This window comes from Ciona robusta, chromosome 6 (genome assembly GCF_009617815.1).
Source record: "Ciona robusta chromosome 6, ASM961781v2".
NCBI classification, from domain to species: Eukaryota; Metazoa; Chordata; class Ascidiacea; order Phlebobranchia; family Cionidae; genus Ciona; species Ciona robusta.
The window spans coordinates 759,939-778,144 of record NC_143240.1 but is presented as its reverse complement, the minus strand read 5'-3'; the positions used below and the strand labels follow the sequence as shown (position 1 = coordinate 778,144).

The 18,206-nt window shown below is 33.8% G+C and overlaps 4 protein-coding genes across 6 annotated transcripts; all 4 read left to right on the top strand.

The window, feature by feature from the left end:
* The first annotated feature begins 1,218 nt into the window (after positions 1-1,218).
* On the top strand, positions 1,219-7,005 carry LOC149734650 (kelch-like protein 12). 3 transcript variants are annotated; one of them, XM_089879893.1, is made up of 12 exons: positions 1,219-1,588; positions 2,209-2,362; positions 2,421-2,638; positions 2,739-2,885; positions 3,182-3,254; positions 3,491-3,579; positions 3,865-4,069; positions 4,479-4,622; positions 4,690-4,845; positions 5,365-5,509; positions 5,570-5,701; positions 5,903-7,005. In XM_089879893.1, the coding sequence occupies exons 1-11, from the start codon at positions 1,358-1,360 to the stop codon at positions 5,688-5,690; spliced, it is 1,683 nt and encodes a 560-aa protein (XP_089736019.1). In that variant the 5' UTR covers positions 1,219-1,357; the 3' UTR covers positions 5,691-5,701; positions 5,903-7,005. The 3 variants fall into 3 exon arrangements, with proteins under 3 accessions (XP_089736019.1, XP_089736018.1, XP_089736017.1); XM_089879892.1 differs by having other exon boundaries at positions 1,219-1,594; positions 6,683-7,005; XM_089879891.1 differs by having other exon boundaries at positions 1,219-1,594.
* Positions 7,006-7,560: 555 nt separating this feature from the next.
* Positions 7,561-10,160, top strand: LOC149734649 (protein ecdysoneless homolog). Its single transcript, XM_089879890.1, has one exon. It carries the CDS (start codon positions 7,741-7,743, stop codon positions 9,598-9,600), a length of 1,860 nt encoding a protein of 619 aa, XP_089736016.1. The 5' UTR covers positions 7,561-7,740; the 3' UTR covers positions 9,601-10,160.
* A 22-nt stretch (positions 10,161-10,182) lies between these two features.
* Positions 10,183-13,497, top strand: LOC149734648 (acetyl-coenzyme A synthetase 2-like, mitochondrial). Its single transcript, XM_089879888.1, has one exon. The coding sequence runs from the start codon at positions 10,185-10,187 to the stop codon at positions 12,207-12,209; it is 2,025 nt and encodes a 674-aa protein (XP_089736014.1). The 5' UTR covers positions 10,183-10,184; the 3' UTR covers positions 12,210-13,497.
* On the top strand, positions 13,404-18,068 carry LOC149734647 (large ribosomal subunit protein bL19m-like). The gene is made up of 7 exons (XM_089879900.1): positions 13,404-13,592; positions 14,244-14,359; positions 14,979-15,181; positions 15,609-15,738; positions 16,675-16,809; positions 17,476-17,603; positions 17,885-18,068. Exons 1-7 carry the CDS (start codon positions 13,451-13,453, stop codon positions 18,018-18,020), a joined length of 990 nt encoding a protein of 329 aa, XP_089736026.1. The 5' UTR covers positions 13,404-13,450; the 3' UTR covers positions 18,021-18,068.
* Positions 18,069-18,206: the final 138 nt, after the last annotated feature.

Below are 18,206 nucleotides of genomic sequence, written 5' to 3'. Positions count from 1 at the left end.
CGTTAGTGCAAGTTCTTGGAATAATACGTTCTACCGCATAATTAGAGCGTTCCTATTATTGCACACGGAGCATTATGTTATGCACGCGTTAAATTGAACAAACAAAGAATTGCTACCACTTAAAATCTTAAGTCTGAATTATATCGTTAAACCAATTTCATCAAGTGCAGTATGGTGAAAACATCGGTACAAGCCAAAGCGGAAAGTTAGCTTTTTGCGCTATTTTATTTTCCATTCATAGCTTTTAATAACCACAATCGTTTCGTTGCAAATATTCTTTATCGCTCTAACATAAACTGTACACATACAGAGTCAAATTTTCGAAATTAACTACAACAGATTGGAATTGGCATTAAAATGCTGAACTTTGTAAATTTGTCCTGTTATATTACAGTAGTCTATTCTTTACCTGTTTATCAACACAGTGCAAGAAAAAATTCTTTCCCTGGGGATTCCCCGAAATATATTGTACCTTTAGTTGGATTCGTTTCTTGCTTACAGTTCAGACCAACGCCTTTTTGTAACGCTATTTTATGTAGTGTAATACCGCTACTTACTTCAAGAGAATATCAGGTGATTTTTATATACTTTAGCTCAGGCAACAACAGTTATTGAATACAGCTTTAATGTTAACATGTTTTACTAAGGCTACAGTTAAAGTTTTCACACTTAAATAAAGTTTTATATAGCAGTCAAATACAACACATATGGTTTACTATGGTTAAGCACCATTGTGCTGTTTAAAATACTACTTTATGGCTCATCAATTAAATTTATGATTGTGTTGCTTCATTGTTTCTGGGCACACTGGATATTGTGAATATATATGGATAAAGTGCTCACCTTGTTTTTTTTGTGTGACACAAACTGTATCAAGATACATACTATTATGTTGTTGAACGTAACTTGTGAGTCGTAATCGACTGTACAAACTTTTGATGTTTGCATTAAGACGCATTTGTGGATTAATGATTGAATGAATGTTACTTGCTTTATCCTTGTTTGGCTGGAAAACAACATTTGTTATAACACGGTTATTTATGCACCTTGTGCCAGCTTTCGAATTACCATGTGTGTTAGTTTGTGCTTGATTATTTTTTATGTGTCTTACCATGTGCCTTTATATGAAATTGCTATGTGAAATAAAACGTGGATAATTACATTTTAGCTGAAAGCTGTTTATGGACTATAATCCTGATGATGTAATTTTTGTTTAACTGTTATAATTACCCATGTTATCATTTGCATATGTGCAAAACATACATGTTCATGTTAATTAATAAAATTTTATCGAAGGCACTAAAATAAGGTGAATAGAAAATATATTTTTAAATCAGAGCTGTAAACAAACATTAAAATGGCCATGGCAGCGGCAGAAACATCATTTTCTATCAATGGAACATGCTCAGTTGAAGAACAAACTCACAATATTGATCATTCATCTGATCTTCTTCAATTTGCCAATGAATCACGACAAGACGGTTGTTTTAATGACATCATCGTTCGTGTTGGAGAGAAAAACATCCCAGCAAACAAGATGGTTCTTTCTTGTTATTCGAAATATTTCAACACCATGTTTAACACTGAGGTACCCGTAAGTGTATATTCTGTTTCTGTCTTGTTTACAGAAATATAACTTGCTTATCTTGGGTTTATTATTACCTTTTAATGGAGTATGTACTTTTATCATAGGCGCCTAACATGGGTATGCAAGGTTTGCGTATATACCCTGAAAATAAATCAGAGTTCCATGACTCCATGAGTAGTGTAAATGCATAAACAATTTAATAGCCTATCTTACAAACATGACTTTAAATTAACAATATACAGTAGTGATAGTGCAATGATCAGTCTAGTTAATTTCCCAAATAAAAGCTAAAAATGTGACAAGTAAAATATACTTATGTTTTTGCCGTACAAACTTTTATCTTTTAACACTCATGGTTACCTTGAATTTTATAATTTAGGCGTCTATGACTTTTATGTGTCATTTTTTTAACCAAAATTAATTTTGGATTTTAAATATAAACTATACATACAGGGTAATATGCAGAAAATATGATTAGTGATTCTCAGCTAATCAATGATTATCCTTTTTCTGTATTTGTGACGTAACAATGGACTGGGTGATGCTATTGTGTTGCCTTTATATGAAGCTTTTGCAGTCAATGAATAAATCAATTCAAGTTGTAAACAATATTGTTTCAGATGGAAGAAAAATATAAAGATGTTGTTGAAGTTCATGGTGTAGATGCGAAAAGTGTGGAGAAACTTGTTGATTTCATGTACACAGGAAAAATCAACATCAACACCAACAATGTGTGCGACCTTCTTGCAGTTTCTGATTTCCTTCAAATGCCTTGTACATACAACATGATTTAAATATTTTATTATGATTTACCTTATCATAACTGTTTTAGCTGTCAGGAAACTTTGCATTGAATATTTGTTGACAACAGTCTCGCCACAAAATTGCTTCACAATTCAAGCTTTGGCGGACCGTTTCACGATTCCTAAGTTAACTGAGAAATTCAACAACTTTGTTGTTGAAAATTATCAACAAGTTGTTTCTGATGAACATTTCAAGAAACTTTCAAAAGATGATGTCACCAAGTTACTACAGTCAACACATGGCAAGGTTGTTTAAATAAAATGTTTCGTGCCAATTTTAATTTGTAACCTGATCACCTGATGCTGCCACAAGATATTCATAAATATAAAACCATGTTTTTTTTCAGGTTCCTTCAGATTTGGTTTACACTGCTGTTATAAACTGGGTAAAATTTGAATTGGCTTCAAATGAAAGTCATTTGAGCGAAGTCATTAAATTTGTTGATTTTCATGAAATGTCTCCAGAGATGCTTGAAGATGTAGTCTCTGTTGAGGTGAATGCCCTTGCTTTATTTCTGGTGTTGTGACAATGTGCTTAGCGCATCTGCCTATAGCCAAGAGGTTCTGGATGCAGGGGTCGACTGTTACCATTGCGGTTAGCAATACAATAAGTAAAGTCAAATTTCACTAACAAAGTTACATAGCAGTGGGGTGTAAGCGATTACAAGGTGTATGAAACAGAACACTAAAGTGACTATCGTTGCCAGCCTTGCGAGGATAAATATATTACTTTTATTAATTTATTTATCACTAAAAAAACAAAAAAAAATATATTAAAGTTGTTATTTAGCCTCTCATTAAAAAGCACGGTGATTTGGGTTATTCATTATTTGATGCTTTGGTGCAACATTCAAAGAAAACAGGTAAAGTACTTCATTTTTATTCTTCAAATAGCCATTTTATTAATTAATAAGTAAAAATAAAACTCGAATATTTTTTTAAGCCACAGTTAATACCATTCGTTACAATATTTCAGTAATTTGACCATCTTTAAAAAGATACTGATCTATTTTTTCAATATCCAATTCAAAGCTGACTTTTTAACATTTATAAATTATTTTATTAGTTAAAAAAAGTTGAACACCACTTTATTACTTAGACAAATCTCTCATATCACTTGGTGGAGCAAAAACTCCAACCAAAGTAAAAAAGTTTGATTTACAAACGAAACAATGGAGTCAACTTCCGGTAAGCTTAATATGTGTTTGCTTTACAATAAAGTGATTACATAATTTTTTCTAAACAGTTAAAATCTCAGAAATAATACATATTGTACAAGCAACATGGATTCGTGCCTAAAAATAACTTGTTTAGGTAATTCTTATCATATAGTGTATATCAGTTTAAGCAAATGTTAACTTTTATTGGTATCTACTTGTTATTTTTACATCATGTTTATTTTTGCATTTCATATTTTTAAAGCACACTTTTCTTAGTTATGAGATACAGACTAAATGTTTGATTTGATTTCAGGATTTACCAGTTGGTCGTGATGACGCGGCAGCCGTTGTCATCGATGATGTTCTGTATTATCTTGCAGGAGATTTACAAACTCATGGTAAAATTACGGCAACTAACATTGTTCATCGAATGAAATTAAAGGAAAAGGTTTTAAAATGGGAGAAGTTAACTTCAATGAATGTTAAGAGATGGGGATTGAGTGCTGCTGTTTTAAATGGTGAGTTTATTTTACATTAATATATTGAACTTTATAACAAATGTTTATAATAAATGTTAATTATGTGATTTCCAGCGAAAATTAAAATGCGATTTTCTTCTGGATTGGTGATTTCATTTACTCATGTAGTAAATGCCTACTTTATTTATTTATATAATACAAGGTTTCGTAAAAATTAAAAACCATTCTGTGTTTCTGTACTTGCCTCTTGTAGTATTTTATTCAACAAACTGGTAAATGGTTTAAATATCTAAGTATTTATTATGTAAAAATATCTTCTTAAGACAACATTCTTATTAACACTGTAATATATGTGATTTAGTTTATAGGAAAAAATAATAAGGTATGGTGTATAAGTTGAAGCAGTACTTCATTTAATCTGTTTGGTAAATTTTTGTTCATAACATAGGTACCATCTTTGTATTTGGTGGATCTGATGATAATTACGGAAGTCTGTCATCTGGAGAATCTTATGTTGTTTCACTTAACAAGTGGATTAAACTTAAACCAATGAAGATTGCCAGACAAGGCCATTCTATGGTTGCTCACAATGGTTGGTTATTATAATAAATTTGTTCGGTTTATTTAATTTGACCAACAAATACTTTTATATTAAACAGGACATTTATATTCACTTGGTGGATATGAGTCAGGGTATCTATGTTCAATGGAACGATATGATCCATTCTTAGATGAGTGGAATGATGTTGCTCCAATGCAAACACCACGATATGGGTTTGCTGCTGTGGTGCTTAACAATGCTATTTATGCTATTGGTAATTATTTTTAATTACTGATATATTATTTTTGTTTAACAATTTTTATCATTTTCACTTAAATTAAACCAGGACATGTCGACTCGGAAGCCTGACAAGAATTTTATTCTAATTTTTAAAGCACTAAGCAAAAATCAGGTTAATAATAACGATATTGATATAAAGAAAGAAAGCAGTAATAGAAAAAATGTTAAATATCCCATAAACCAACATAGTTGAGTGGCTTATTTAATTTTCATTTACTTTTTTAAAACATTTGCACAAATCCTGTTAAAACCATAAAACTAAACTAATGAAACATACCAGTCGAAAAAAAACAAACGCTTAATATCAATATGTTTCCAAAAAATAAAAATGTTAAATTACCTAAATTATAATGACCATTTTCAGTGCCATCTAATTATTTTTCTTTATTTTGAAGTTGTTTCTATCCGACATATTATTAACTAACAGTTTATGATAAAATATTATGCAATAAATATACAGGAGATATTTTTATTTGTTCTTAATAAATATCAGGTGGTTATGATGGAAAACAATATCTTAAATCAGTTGAGAAATACAATGTTGATGATGACACATGGGTTTATGTGGGAAATATGAACATAGAGAGACATTGTCATGCAGCTTGTGTTGCACAAAACAAGATTTATGTAGTAGGAGGGTAAATACTAGAAATACGATCTGTTTATGATAAATTTTCTCTTTTGAATTATTATCATAGTGAGGGTTCTAATGACAAAGTTGTGAAATCAATTGAATTTTACGATGATCAAACTGACAAGTGGAGTGTTGTTGGTGAAAGTGAAGTTGAATTATACAACCATTCTCTGGTTGCTGTTTAAATAGCAAACAGGTGAACAACTTTCATTTGCACTGATAAGTCACATATTCAACATGTTATATATTGAGTTTGTGTCAATTTTACAAACTATGTATGTATGCCATATTGTGACTTTACTTTATTTGAATAAGCGTAGTGTGGTCTTCAGTGTAAACTTATTTTAGTTGTCAATGCATTGTCAGGTCAATATTTAAATACTATCTGTCTTTACAGCAAGCAACAAGACCAAATACTTACTGTATGATATATTGTTTGTTGGGATTCAGGTCATGTCTTCAAAAAAACTTTTGTTCTTCAATTTTAAACATTGAATGAATGTAATGTAACTTACTTAATCCTCGCGTGGCCGGAAAACGACAGTCGTTATAACACGGGTGTGCACCTCGCGCCAGCTTATGAGTTACCAAGTATGTTACTTTGTGGGTGATTATTTTTTTGTTTTGTTTTTTTCATTTTTACGTATGGCTAATAATTTGGACAACCCATTAGTGTCCACTGGGTTGAAGCAATTGCCGTTAAGTGTCTTGCTTAAGGACACATACGCCCACAATGGTAGCAGCGACGAGCCTTGAAACCATTACCTCTGGGTTAGAGGCAGGCGCGCTAACCACTACGCCACGGCGCCATTAACATGTAAAACCAACTGATGTAGTTTTATCATTATTTTATTTCATAACCTTCTGCTTTTGCATAATTGTCAAATTTAAGTTCATTTTGATTGTGCTTTTTGCAATTTTTTTCATTATCTTTTAAAAAATCTAAAGATTTTAAAACAGATTTGATAGTTCTTCAACGTTTTAATTCTAGATATAAATATAATTTTTATGATTATAATGATGTTTCATCTGTAATGCAGCATTCATGCAATGAGTCTTGATTACTGGTATATTTTGTATGATTTATTTTATATATTTTTTTATGTCTATGCACGTTTTTAGTTTGATCTATAAACTATTAATTTGTTTTCAACCAATAACTTGTGCCTCACTGTAGGATACAGTACGGTGGGGAAAGATGGGACATCTTTTAACTTTATTTTCTCACCCCATTTGGTAGTAAACAAAGAACATTTAAAGAATTGCAAAATCCTCTCGACCCATAGACCGTTGTTAATTGTTCAAAACACGACCAGGATATTTGAATATTATGTGCTAAATGTATCTTCACCCACCCTACTATATAGGTTTTGGGGTGTTCAATGGCCATCTACTTATTGTTAGTTCTTTTCCATATACTTTATCCATAGCGTCTTTTCTGTTAATTCTTGCATCGTTGATGTATGTTAATATTTTAATAAACTTTTGAAAAAATGATTATGTCACTTGCTTGTATGGTACCGGGGCACAGTGGTTAGAAAGCTCTCCTCTAGACTAGAGGTTTAAGGCTGTTAACCTTTGTTTGGTTTCCTCTTAACCTTATAGCTTGTGTTTACTAAGCTACCGTTATTGTAGGTTCTTATAAACATGTGTTTTATGCAGAAATAAAACGTTGTTTATACACGGACTCTGCCTTATCTGAATAAAAGATAGTACTGTATACCCATATTGGTTTAATATGAATAAACACCAACTTTGTTGGTTTGTTTGCTACGAGTATTACATATTTAGATCTTATAAATAACATTTGAATTGTCCACACGTGTGAAATTGCGCATATACAAAACTATTTCGCGGATTTACAATGCGTACACCTTTAATTAGTATTACGAATTACAGTCGACTCTCGTTTACTGAAACAGATATATATACCAAAACATTTTGTCTCTCTCGTAAACTCGTCTTTGTGAAAACGAGAGAGACAATTAAAAAGGAAAAAAGGAAGTTATGTGAAACTGAGCAGTGAATATAAAGTTCTGCACCAGACAAAATCTTTTATCACCCTTGCCAAAGTTTATGCTGTAGACGTTGTGGTGTGGCACACATGTGATTTAATTAGAGATACGGAAAGTAACTTTATTCTAATTTATTCCAGAGTTTGTTGCACTTTTTCGTTCATACCATGTATGTAGTATTTAGTATTGATTGTATTCGGTAATTCGTAAGTGTTGCGAAATGGACGAAATACCGACGAATTTCGTTGACAATGTTACGCATTACACTTTATATGCAAACAAGTTATCAGACTGCAACAAGCTGGAAGAAATTCTCTTAAAATGTCAAGCAATAGTTGCAAAAGAAACGCATGGACACATCTGGCAAAACGAGCCATTCCAATTAAGCATATGCAAAACAACAACACCATTTTCGCTAAAAGGTAATACTAACTATGGCGATTCCGTTGACGACGAATGGTTTATTGTGTATTTGCTGCACAAGATAACTATAAGCCTAACTCAATTGGTTGCTACTATAAATGACAGTGATGGCGAGTTCTTATTAATAGAGGCTGCTGAATATCTACCAAAATGGCTTACACCTACAACATGTAATAACAGAGTATTTATTAGTAAAGGGTTGGTACATATTGTGCTTAAACCAGCTTCTCCGTCCGAAATTGACATACTGCCTATTGGGGACCCTACCCTACAGCAAGCATTAGATGCTGTGTCTAATTATCCATGGTTAACACAGGCAAGCTCTTCCATAATTTCATGTATTCAGAAACGTATAAGTGGTTTCCCATGTCAAGATAATGTGTTTCATGCAAATGTGTACTTGTGCGAAAGTATTGTGCATTTATTGGACAAGAACCCATCCCTAATTTCTCCAGCTGTGCAAGCGTTTTATTTGAGAAATCCCGTTGATTTAAGAGCTTGTAGAAACTTCACTTATTTTAAACCGGAAAATCGTGTATGGTCTCAAATACCAATGACGCGATGTCATTATGCACAGCTAATGCAACAGCAGTTCATTGCAGACAAGCGTAGTGGGTATTTACCCAGCTCTGCCCTACCCCCTAAACAAAACAAAGGTGTTGACTTAGGTATGAAAATATCTCACGGTTTAGAGATACTTTGCTCTAAAGTAAAACCAACAAAAAGTGCTGAAAATTCTGCCGAAACTGCTTTATTTGATGAAGACAAGTTTAACAGTTTTGTTTCTTACCTTAAAGAAACCGGTTATTTCCGGAATGAACTGGAAGGGTCCAAACTTTATAATCAATTAAAAATTGAGGCACAAAAATTTTTCACTGAAAATTGCGTTTCGGATAGAAATGTACCTACTGAGCAAGATGTGCTTGTAAATATGGTGAAAATGCTTAAAATTTGGGGAAAAAGTGGGTTTCCGAAATTAGAGACACTTGTCATTAAAGATATACTGGAAGAGCTACCTAATGAAAGTTCTGATAAATGGATGTATTTAGACGAAAACGCAGTTGAAGAGTTAACCAAAGAAATGAATTTGGGGTTCAAAAATCTGCATATTGGAAAAAAGAAGAAAAAAACTGCGGACTTGTCTCAGGAAACTATAAAAGAAACTGTGGAAAAAATGAAAACTTTTGTGGGTGAAGTCTCTGGCCTCGAGGGCGTAGAAACTACAAATGATATATCCCCAGTGGTTTTTGATGTCGAAAATTTTATGTTAAACGTTGAAAATATGCTTGGTCATGCTGAGAATATGTCCGATGAATCCTCAAGTGAGTTTTTAACAAGCGATGAAGAAACAGACACAGATTTAGAGGAAGAAAAAAATGAAATACAGGAATACATGGAAAAAATGGACTCCGAATTGTCTGCTACCGCTGTTGGAAAAAGTTTTGTAAAACTCAAGTCTGAAAATGCTGGCGTTAGTGAAAATATTTCTACAGAAGAACAAAAATTAAATGAAGATAACGCGCCGGTTAATATCGATTTGAATTTAGTTGAGAACTTTTTACAAGGGTGTCACAGCCAAGCTGGGTTATCAGGTCCCGTTACAAATGTTTTGGGAAGCCTTGGCATTAATATACCTTCAGGTGTAGATTTAAATTGACTTTTATATTCCAGGTTCTAAAAAACTATCGTTTTTGGCATATCGTTTTTAGGCAGAAAATATCGTTTTTGTTTTGTTGAATCTGTGCCCCAAATTTTTTGTGGAATCATAAATTATTACTTAGAATCATAGGCCCAAACCTAGGCAGGCCTACCCGGAAATTTTCTGCATTGCATTAATCAAACATTAGCACCAAATTTGTTGTAAAGTTATGCATGTCTAACTATTCCTGCATTCAAAAGTTGGGTGCCTATGCGTAATACAACCATAACTGCAATGCAAATGAGTGACATTTTTTAAAAGGTGTTTTGGGCATATGACACCTATACCTTGTGAATGTGCAATTGTTTGCAGATAAAACAGGCATTGTATTATTATGTTAACATGTTTATTGAATTTATCATGATCCAAATTTTAATATATATTTCAAAATTCTAATGCAATTAAAAAACGATGTAAATTTTCTCTTCTGGTAAAATTATGCCTCTTAACAACAACAGTAAAATTAAATAAACGTTTTTTTACCGCCTACTGCCAATTTATACTCTTGTTTTTTGCAGGCAACTTAAGAATTTAGTCATAATATGAATCTGATATTAAGGCTGCATCGCAGTGCAAAATTTTGCAAAACTTTGCCTTCAATACACACTAGCAGCTATGTGTTGAAAAATGGCGTCCCACTAACAACTGCTATGCCAGAATCTGCTAAATTTAAAGGAGTGAAGACTTATGAAGATTTGTACAAATTTTCGGTCAACAATTCAGACGATTTTTGGGGGGAACTCGCCAAAACTCGTTTGGACTGGTATAAGCCATTTTCACAGGTGTCAGACTGTGATATGAATTCTGGTAACATTAAATGGTTTGATGGCGGAAAATTAAATGTCAGTGTTAACTGTGTTGACCGTCACGCTGCAAAACACCCAGATAAAGTGGCTTTAATATGGGAAAAAGATGAGCCTGGCAACACTGAAAAAGTCACATACTCACAGCTTTTGGCGATGGTTTGTAAAATTTCAAATTGCTTGAAAGACAGTGGAGTAAAGCGCGGTGACAGGGTGGCAATCTATATGCCTGTATCCCCTATTGCTGTGGCTGCTATGCTAGCTTGTACACGCATAGGTGCTGTGCATAGTGTTGTCTTTGCTGGGTTCAGTGCAGATGCTTTAGCTCAGAGAATACAGGACGCAGGAGTGGAAACTATACTCACTACAGATCAAGGTGTAAGAGGTGGAAAAGTTATTGAGCTGAAAAAAACTGTCGATGCCGCAGTGCAAAAATGCCCATCCGTTAAAAGAGTCTTTGTTTCGAAAAGAACCGGCGAAAACGCCCCGAAAACTAATTTGGATATTGACTTAGACGCTGCAATGAAAACAGCTTCGGAAAATTTTACCCCAGAGGTTATGGATAGTGAAGATTTACTGTTTATGCTCTACACATCTGGTAGTACCGGAAAACCTAAGGGAATAGTGCATACTCAAGCTGGGTACTTACTCTATGCAAGCATGACTCAAAAGTATGTGTTCGATTATCATGATGGGGACATTTTCGGCTGTGTTGCTGATATAGGGTGGATAACAGGCCATAGTTATGTGGTTTATGGCCCACTGTCTAATGGGGCAACTACTGTATTATTTGAAAGTATACCCACATATCCAGACCCTGGCAGGTATTGGGAAATGGTCGAACGACTGAAAATTAACCAGTTTTATGGGGCACCTACAGCTATAAGGTTACTGTTACGCTATGGGGATTCATTTGTGAAAAAATATGACCGGTCTTCTTTAAAAGTTTTGGGTAGTGTGGGCGAACCTATCAACCATGAAGCTTGGGAGTGGTATCATAATGTTGTGGGGGATGGAAAATGTGATGTAGTAGATACATGGTGGCAAACTGAAACAGGGGGCATTGCTGTAACACCTAGACCCTCTGGACCTAATGATAAGATTATACCGGCAGCGCCTATGAGGGCATTCTTTGGAATTCAGCCGGCAATTTTAGGCTCAGAGCAAGAGGACTTGCAGGGGGTAAATGAAGGCGCTTTATGTATTAAAAATCCATGGCCTGGAATGGCTAGGACTATTTACGGTGACCATGAAAGGTTTATGGATACCTATTATCGGCCGTTTCCGGGACATTATTTTTCCGGAGACGGGGCGAAGCGGGACGAAGAGGGATTCATTCACATCACGGGGAGAATGGATGACGTTCTTAACATCAGTGGACATCGACTCGGAACAGCGGAAGTTGAAGATGTTTTAGATGAACATCCGGATGTAGCTGAAGCTGCTGTCGTAGGGGTACCTCATGCTGTGAAAGGAGAAGAAGCGTTCGCGTTCGTGACCGTGAAAGAAAACTTCTCACGTGATCATGAAACGCTAGTGAAAGAGCTTCAGGGATTGGTCCGTGAGCGTATTGCATCATTTGCTGTCCCATCACAGATGCTGGTTACGGAGGGTCTTCCGAAAACGAGGTCTGGGAAAATTATGAGGAGGATTCTTCGAAAAGTTGCGGCTGGTCAAGTTGATGACCTTGGAGATATAAGCACCCTTGCTGACCCTACTGTGGTGCAATCTTTGTCTATTAGAAGGAGGAATATGGACAAGTAATTTTGTTTATTGGTAATGGGCCAACTCTGTCTATAAGAAGAAATACGGACCAGTATTTTGTTTTGATTGGTAATAGGCCAATTCTGCCTTTAATACCAGGTCCCCAGGAGTGCCTTGCCTCCCTACAGAAGAGAAATTATATTTATCAATTATCAATGCCATATTAATGTTTTAGATTCTTTATAAATCTTGAGAAAAATGGTTACGATGCAATATATTTGTGTGTAGATAGTTTAAATAGATAACCGGCAAGTAGCGAGTAGCATTTGGGTTAAATTTATGGTTATTTTAGGTTTCTATTTTAATCAGAGATAGTAATTTTGTGTTTATGTTTGTAAAAAAACAATTGTGCAATACCATACTTTATTTGACATGTTTTAAATTGCAATTTGAACAAAGGCTTAATTCATTTATTGCCATTTTTAAATAATTGTATAATTTTCCGAATAATAATAATCTTCTGGTTTTTAGCTTATAAGTTTGTAAAATGTTATTGTATCATTACATTATCACAGTGTTTGTAAAAGTGGTAAAACTATACTGTAACAGGGCATGCTGCGTGTGTAAAGTGGTTTAGAAACATAAAACATTATAATAGTAGGGTGGGGGAAGATGGGACACCGTTTCATTTAATTTTGTTGTCCCATTTGGTCGTAAACAGAGAACTTTCAAAGAATTATAAAACCGTATCATCACGACTGCCATGGACCGTTGTTAATTGTTTAAAACACGATCAGGATATTTAGATATTATGTGCTAAAGGTGTCCCATCTTACCCCACAGTACTCTATCAGTTTGTTATGTAAAAACATTTATTTTTCGATTTTTTTTTCTGGGTTGTGTTGGAAATTAAGAAAAAATCAAATAAAAAACGTGTATAATTTATTGTACCACATATCATGTGTTACTGTTTTATTTCCAAAGACATGAAATGGTACATATTATGTTTGTTTGTATATATCTTCTTTGCATTAAGGCTTTATAGTATAGTCACGATGAATTGCTATATTTCACATGTTGTATACTCCATTACCATTATGGAAATTTATGCAAATCGTGCATTACATATTTATGTAACTAAAATTTTTGTCTAAATAGTCTTAATCCAATACATTACTTGCTGTTAGTATCTTAATCAAGGTGAATTAGAAACATAAATATTGCAAAATAACCTCAATTTATAACCTGATACTTTTTCTACTTTTCACGCGTGATAGATTTTGGTGATACATGATACGCCCATGAATGATTATTCACTTGAGCAATTGATCATATTTTCATTTTCAGATGCATTGGTATTTCTAAAAAGGTATTTCTGTATAATAATGTCAATAAGGATTCTTACACCTGCTGTACGTTGTTTAAATTATCATGGAACAGAAAGTAAGTACAACCATATTTATATATAGTAGGGTGGGGGAAGATGGGACACCTTTTCTTTCTATTTTCCCGTCCCATTTGGTAGTAAACAAAGAACATTTAAAGAATTATGAAACCATATCTTCGTGTCTCCAATAGACTGTTTTTAATTGTTTAAATTATGATAAATATATTTAGATATTATGTGCTAAAGCCTAAAGGTGTCCCGTTTTCCCCATCCTACTTTGTATATATATACATAATAATAATTTCTCTGCAAATATGGTAACAAAAATCAAATTAAATAAAACAACGAAGAGAAAAAAATAGCAGAAAAACGACAGTCGTTAAAAACTAACGGTAACAACTGCCTGGGAGTAAAAGTTTCAAATAAAAGCGTGGTTGCCAAACCCACAACTGTTCTGGGTGTATGCTGTATAATATGACTTTTGGGCAAGACACTTAACATTAATTGCTCCAACTCAGTGATCACTAATGGGTTGTCCAAATTCTTGGTCATACAGAGAAAAATCACCCACAAACAAAAATGGTTAACTGGTAAGCGGGCAAGGCGAGTAAAAATATGGCATTCACTTATGTTATATTGACTTCCATTGCTCCACCATCACATAAAGATAAATTAGTAGCTTAAAACTTTGTCCACTTTTGTTTCAGCTGTTAACATCATATCCATGCGATGTCGGAATGTTTTGAAAAGATTTTCTTCTTCATTTGTTCAACCGAAACGCCCAACTTTAAAATCTGACGATTCGAAAACCTCCTTTGTTCCTGTGAGTTTAAAATGTAGACTACCAACTAATAAATAAATGACTAATCATTAATATTAAGATAATTTAATAAGTATAGTAGGGTGGGGCAGATGGGACACTTTTTATTCTATTTTCTCGTCCCATTTGATAGTAAACAAAGAACATTCAAAAAATTAGGAAACTGTATTCTCACGATTCTCATAGACCGTTGTTAATTCTTTAAAACACAATCAGGATATTTGGATATTATAATATTTGCTAAAGGTGTCCCATCTTCTCCCACCCTACTATATAATAGACTATGTTTTAAATTTAGCAAATTTTTTTACTACCTTTGGCCATGTGGTGCCTAGGCTAAAGCAATAGTCTTAACTAGAAGATATCGTGTTCAAGGCTCGAAGCTGCTTGTAATGTGAACTTATGTCTGCTTGGGAAAGATTTCTAAATATTTTTGCTCCAACTTCGTTATCTGTATTTGATTGTCCAGGTTTTCAGCGATACAGAAAATGAATCATAAAGTTACAATGCGGTACTTTTAAGCCAACATGAGGTGTATGAAACAGAACATCTGTGTTATAACTTGCAACATTGCCTACCACACAGTTACAAATAAGTGACATTCATTATTATTCATCTCCAGGGCAGAGAAGACCCAAAACTTTTCAGTTCCGAATACATTCCTCCACTAGTGCGGCCAGAATGGCATAGAAATAAACTAAAATATCGCTTGGAGAGAATGGATTGTTTGAGGCGCAGAAATGTTGTGAATATTCCAGAGTTTTATCCTGGCTCAATTCTCGCAGTTACAGTGTATGATCAGCACGCTGCAGGTCAACAATCAAGGTCAGTATAATGTAGCAGTGACCCAAAAATAATCACACACAAAATAACATCAGGGCAAAAAATAGGCGTATTTTAACTTAAATGATAATAACCTTTAAAGCATTTTTAATTCAAAGAAGGTTACTGCATAGTTCTTTTGTTTGTGCATTGTGCATGCTTTTGTCAGTTTTTTAGTCGTATTTTTATTTAGTTGTTAATACTAAAATAGCAACAAAAGGGTAATAGGCTACTAATTAAGTGCCTCACGGCGATTGTCGGTCATTTTTTTACTATTTATGCCCATGAACATACTTGGTAACTCGTAAGCAGGCACAAGGTGTATGAAACGACTGTCGTTTTCCGACCATGCGAGGATGAAGTAAGTTACATTCATTCATAGCTTTAAATACTGCTTTTTAATTCTATATATAATTGTTTTTTTTAACAGGTTTGTTGGTCGTTGTTTATATCGCGATGGTTTCGGACTCGGCTGCAAGTTTTTGCTTCGAAATATTGTTGAAGGGGAAGGCATTGAAATAGTATATCAACTCTACAGCCCAGTGATGTTAAAATATGAAGTAAGTTGCATTACATATTTCAGTGCATGCTTAACTAGGACGTGCGTGTCAGTGTATGCTTAACTAGGACGTGCGTGTCAGTGTATGCATAACTGGGCCCCACAATGGTAGTAGCGACGAGTCGTGAACCCATTACCTCTAGATTAGAGATAGGTGCAGTTTTTACGCTGTGCCTTGCTGTAGGACCTTATTCATATGAAAAAATCTGCTCAATCGTACTTTAAATTAATGACCACAATTTACGACTGACATTTCTAAACCTTAACGACCCCTTATGATCCTGTTTCCACATACTTCCTTGCTTTGTGTAAATAACAGTTAGCAGTTAAGTGTAAGGTTTATAGCTAGTACTGGCTTTACAAGTTTGCTCATATACAGTACAGTGTAAAGCGTTTGCATTAAGACTGAATTATTCATTATAGTAAACAAAGAATTTGTGCTGCTGCTATACCAGGCATAATATGTTTCCCAAAACTGATCTTGTGAGTCACTGACATAAAATTAGCATATATAAAGTAAGGTGGGTGAAGACGGGACACCTTTAGCACATAACATTCAAATATCCTGATCGTGTTTTAAACAATTAACAACGATCTATGGGAGTCGTGAGGATACGGTTTTATAATTCTTTGAATTGTCTTTGTTTACTACAAAATAGGACGAGAAATAGAATAAACGGTGTCCCATTTTCCCCCACCCTACTATATAATATAAACTACAGAGTAAGGTATTTTATTGAAACCTTAACCATAAAAAATCCTCGCTGCATGGCAAATAAACTTTAATTTCAATAAAATGGACATTCAAATTAAGATGCTGGGATTCAGAGTACCTGTAAGCAGGTATGAGGTGTATAAAACTCATGCTATAACTTTTGTACTTCATTGTGCATGAAAGAAAATATAAATATCAAAAATTCATTTATTCATTACCCAGGTCTTAAGGTTGGAGAAATGGCTAGATACTGACTTACGTTACTTACGAGATGCAGACCCTGATTATTGTACCATAAGTTTTGATATGCCAGCTGAAGCTCCACTGCCTCCTACAGAAGAATTACCTGTGTTTAAGGTGTGTAAACATCATGTATTTTTAGATTAAAGACCAGAGGCCATTGGTTCAAGGCTTGTCGCTGCTACTTTTGTGGTCGTGTGTGTTTTTTTAAGCAAAGAATTAACTGCAATTGTTTTAACCCTGTGGTTACTGATGGCTTGTTCATTGACGCACAAAGTTACATACATGGTATCTTGTAAGCGCGGAAGGTGTATAAAACAGAACACCTGTGATATACGAAGTAACTCGTAAGCTGGCACAGCACAAGGTGTATGAAACTTTAACACTATCCTGTTATAAAAATGACTGTCATTACCCTGCTATGTGAGGAAAAATATCTAAAATATGTGCCAGTCAATTAGTGTGTATAAAATATAGTAGGTTAGGATAGGATGGATATCATTAGAAAATAATGTCCCATAAACAATTAAAACGCTACTTTAGATTTGTGATGATATGGTTATATAATTCTGTAAATATTCTTTGTTTACTACCAAATGGAATGATAAAAACAATGAAAATATGAACTATCTTACCAACCCACTAAATACTAAAGATACATATATATATTTTAACCAAAATTTGGCATCATTAGACTTTTAATAACATAAAAACTATAAGAGTAATATTTATAACCAACTAAAATAACTCATTAAAATAAATTGTAAGTCATTAAAATAATAGGGTAAAGTCAAAATGAAGAAATTTGAACTATGGAATTACAACTATCATAAAGCATGGCCACGCCCATACAATGCATATCTTGAAGAATATTTTGTTCAAGAAGATTTTATGGAACAAAAAGTCATGCAGTAAGCTTATTAAATTATGTTATGGTGGTTTTGTCAAAAGACTTTTGAGATATAGATTGTTGAATGCATGTCGTCCAGATAATTTTGTGCTAACAAAAACGACTGGCACCACAAGTCAGTTAACAGCAATTGCTCCAATCTAGTGGTCACTAATAGGTTGTCCAAATTGTCAGCTAAACTTAAAAAAATCAACTGTGTGAAACAGAAAACCGATGTTATAACTACTGTTGTTGCCTAGTCATGTGAGGATAAATAAGATTCATTCATCCATTTTATAACAGAGAGAAAAGGGGCCACGGACATTTGCAGTATGATATATGTAAACATTATGACACGAGGCAAATGAAAGAAGAAATAATAAAAGAAATGAAATTGAACCAAAAACGAATCGAAGCTGTTGATAAAAAGATATCATGATTTAAATTTTGAAAATCTTTTTTTTAATAAAATAATTACCAAAAACGTTTGCTGCTTTTGTCTACCATTTACCCACTTGTATTTGGCGCAATAGTTTAGTGGTTATACTGGTTAAGTCTTGTAAGATTTGGGGTTTATTGCTTGATGAACAACAATAACTTTATTTTTCTCTCCGATTACGGTACT

What these genes read in the sequence shown, in the direction of transcription:
- LOC149734649 (XM_089879890.1), top strand. Translation starts at nt 7,741, where the DNA reads ATGGACGAAATACCGACGAATTTCGTTGACAATGTTACGCATTACACT.
- LOC149734647 (XM_089879900.1), top strand. Translation starts at nt 13,451, where the DNA reads ATGAATGATTATTCACTTGAGCAATTGATCATATTTTCATTTTCAGAT. An exon ending in AAATTATCATGGAACAGAAA is followed by an intron (nt 13,593 to 14,243) that starts GTAAGTACAACC and finishes CTTTTGTTTCAG; the next exon opens with CTGTTAACATCATATCCATG. An exon ending in AAGAATTACCTGTGTTTAAG is followed by an intron (nt 16,810 to 17,475) that starts GTGTGTAAACAT and finishes TTAAAATAATAG; the next exon opens with GGTAAAGTCAAAATGAAGAA.
- LOC149734650 (XM_089879892.1), top strand. Translation starts at nt 1,358, where the DNA reads ATGGCCATGGCAGCGGCAGAAACATCATTTTCTATCAATGGAACATGC. An exon ending in AACAATGGAGTCAACTTCCG is followed by an intron (nt 3,580 to 3,864) that starts GTAAGCTTAATA and finishes ATTTGATTTCAG; the next exon opens with GATTTACCAGTTGGTCGTGA. An exon ending in GAGTGCTGCTGTTTTAAATG is followed by an intron (nt 4,070 to 4,478) that starts GTGAGTTTATTT and finishes TTCATAACATAG; the next exon opens with GTACCATCTTTGTATTTGGT.
- LOC149734648 (XM_089879888.1), top strand. Translation starts at nt 10,185, where the DNA reads ATGAATCTGATATTAAGGCTGCATCGCAGTGCAAAATTTTGCAAAACT.